Source organism: Babylonia areolata, chromosome 1 (assembly GCF_041734735.1).
Source record: "Babylonia areolata isolate BAREFJ2019XMU chromosome 1, ASM4173473v1, whole genome shotgun sequence".
Lineage (NCBI taxonomy): Eukaryota > Metazoa > Mollusca > Gastropoda > Neogastropoda > Buccinidae > Babylonia > Babylonia areolata.
This window is the reverse complement of record NC_134876.1, coordinates 56,961,220-56,963,719: the sequence shown is the minus strand read 5'-3', so window position 1 is coordinate 56,963,719 and position 2,500 is coordinate 56,961,220. Positions and strand designations below refer to the sequence as shown.

Below are 2,500 nucleotides of genomic sequence, written 5' to 3'. Positions count from 1 at the left end.
GGACATGCTGGACTTTATCGTCGATGCACAGACTCATTATTTTGACTGCGGTAAGTGCCAGGCGGGCTAGCTGGAAACAATATACAACAATAAACAACAACAACAACAATAATAATAAAGCCAGCTATACACAGAACACGATCACACCGAGTTCCAGCTTCAGAAGGAAGCTTCACTGCGTTCGGACAAATCCATATACGATACACCACATCTGCTGGGCAAATTCCCCACCAGCAGCAGCATAACATTAGTCAGGCCTTGAAGTACATGCATATATGTTTGCGCACCTATTAGAAAGTTGATTTCTTATATATATATATATATATATATATATATATATATATATATATATATATATTGCCAGAGGAAAACACTTATGTTGCCACAGTTCTTTAACAGTGCGCCAAGTGATTGCTGTACACGTGCACACAGGACCTCGGGTTATTGTGGAGAATATACCACAGCCCTGTATTTTCCACCCTGTTCTATGGCTCCGAATGCTGGAGAATGTCTGAGAGTGATCTAACCAAGTTATCAACCTTCCACCTCCGATGAAATTTGCGAATCTTCTGGAGATATACCACCTCCAGTCAACAACTACTCACCCAGCGCAATCAAGAGAACACGGAGACTACCATGAGAAGACGGTGGAAAAGGATTTGGAGACGTGACGCGAAGAGAGCAATGTCACATCACCCCGACACCTCTTCACTGGAAACCAGAAGGTGGATGCAAGAGAGTAAGGCCACAGAACATCTGGCGCAGAACAGTTGAAGGAGAACTCAAGACCCTGAAGCACACCTTGGGTACCGTTCAGATACTGGCCCAAAGCAGACTTCTTCTTCTTCCTCTTCTTCTTCTTTGTTCGTGGGCTGCAACTCCCACGTTCACTCGTATGTACACGAGTAGGCTTTTACGTGTATGACCGTTTTTATCCCGCCGTGTAGGCAGCCATACTCCTTTTTCGGGGCGTGCATGCTTTGTATGTTCTTGTTTCCACAAGCCACCGATCGCTGACATGGATTACAGGATCTTTAACGTGCGTATTTGATCTTCTACTTGCGTATACACACGAAGGGGGTCCAGGCACTAGCAGGTCTGCACATACGTTGACCTGGGAGATCGGAAAAATCTCCACCCTTTACCCACCAGGCGCCGTTACCGAGATTCGAACCGGGGACCCTCAGATTGAAAGTCCAACGCTTTAACCACGCTATTGCGCCCGTCAAAGCAGACAAAAGTGGCGGGTCTTCGTTGCTGCCCTACATGCCAGAGGGCATATCAGACAGTAAGTAAGTAGGATGTTTAAAATCTGTACTTTCAAAATGTATTTGTGTGCAACAGGATGTTTTGTATGTCTTTCAAAGACTTTGATCCTCTTGTGTCTTTTCCTTACACACACATAGATGTACCTTAAGTCAGTCTCAGTAATAAGTGGTGTAAACATGATAGGTTCTAAAAGTGAATGCAGCGATTATTTTGTTATCATAATTTTTATTATTATAAAATAGTAACAATAGGGCTAACAGTAGCATTATTTGATCTAATCTTTTTCACTTTCATGGTATTGGATGTAGCTATAGTTGCTGTCTTTTGTGCCTACACTACAGTCACCTTGATCACGTGTTTCCTATGATTATGGTCTTTAGTGTATTTTGAATTGATATCTGTTATCCTAACGCTGCTGGTGTCTCTCTGGACAGGTATCACCGGTGCCTCAGCCAGAGTCGCTCCGTCGCTGTTTCTTCTCTCGCTGATGTCCGTCATCTTGCCCATCTTGCCAACATTCCTTTTGCACTGACGGAGGAGCAGATGTTAGTCAGGCCACGCCTTGGTTTATCCTCTCCCCTCCCCCTCTCCCCTCCCCCTCCGTCATGAACAATGCAGTGAGCTGTTTTCTGATGTACCATAATGAAAAACGTACAGTGGACTGATGGCCTAGAGGTAACGCGTCCGCCTTGGAAGCGAGAGAATCTGAGCGCAATGGTTCGAATCACGGCTCAGCCGCCGATATTTTCTCCCCCTTCACTAGACCTTGAGTGGTGGTCTGGACGCTAGTCATTCGGATGAGACGATAAACCGAGGTCCCGTGTGCAGCATGCACTTAGCGCACGTAAAAGAACCCACGGCAACAAAAGTGTTATTCCTGGCAAAATTCTGTTGAAAAATCCAGTTCGATAGGAAAAACAAATAAAACTGCACGCAAGAAAAAATACTATAAAAAAAAGGTGGCGCTGTAGTGTAGCGACGCGCTCTCCCTGGGGAGAGCAGCCCGAATTTCACACAGAGAAATCCGTTGTGATAAAAAGCTATACAAATTCAACAAATTCAAATACTGTCCAGTAATTTTGTATATCATTCATATAACCATGACATTTTTTTTTCTTGAGCTTCCCCACCCCTTCTAAGTTATGATTGTAATCAACATTGTCTCAAATGCAAAGTGGCCCATCTTAATAGACAAGACAACGTTGATATTCATTGATTGCAACAACTGACA

At 44.0% G+C, this 2,500-nt stretch overlaps 1 protein-coding gene across 1 annotated transcript in view; it reads left to right on the top strand.

The window, feature by feature from the left end:
• Positions 1-2,500, top strand: part of LOC143284501 (uncharacterized) — a 6,914-nt gene that overhangs the window by 3,555 nt on the left and 859 nt on the right. Inside the window, exons 3-4 of the mRNA XM_076591197.1 lie at positions 1-50; positions 1,704-2,500. The exon at positions 1-50 is cut by the window's left edge and continues 54 nt beyond it; the exon at positions 1,704-2,500 is cut by the window's right edge and continues 859 nt beyond it. Coding sequence (XP_076447312.1) covers positions 1-50; positions 1,704-1,801 — 148 coding nt within the window. The 3' untranslated portion in view covers positions 1,802-2,500. The remainder of the gene's footprint in view (positions 51-1,703) is intronic.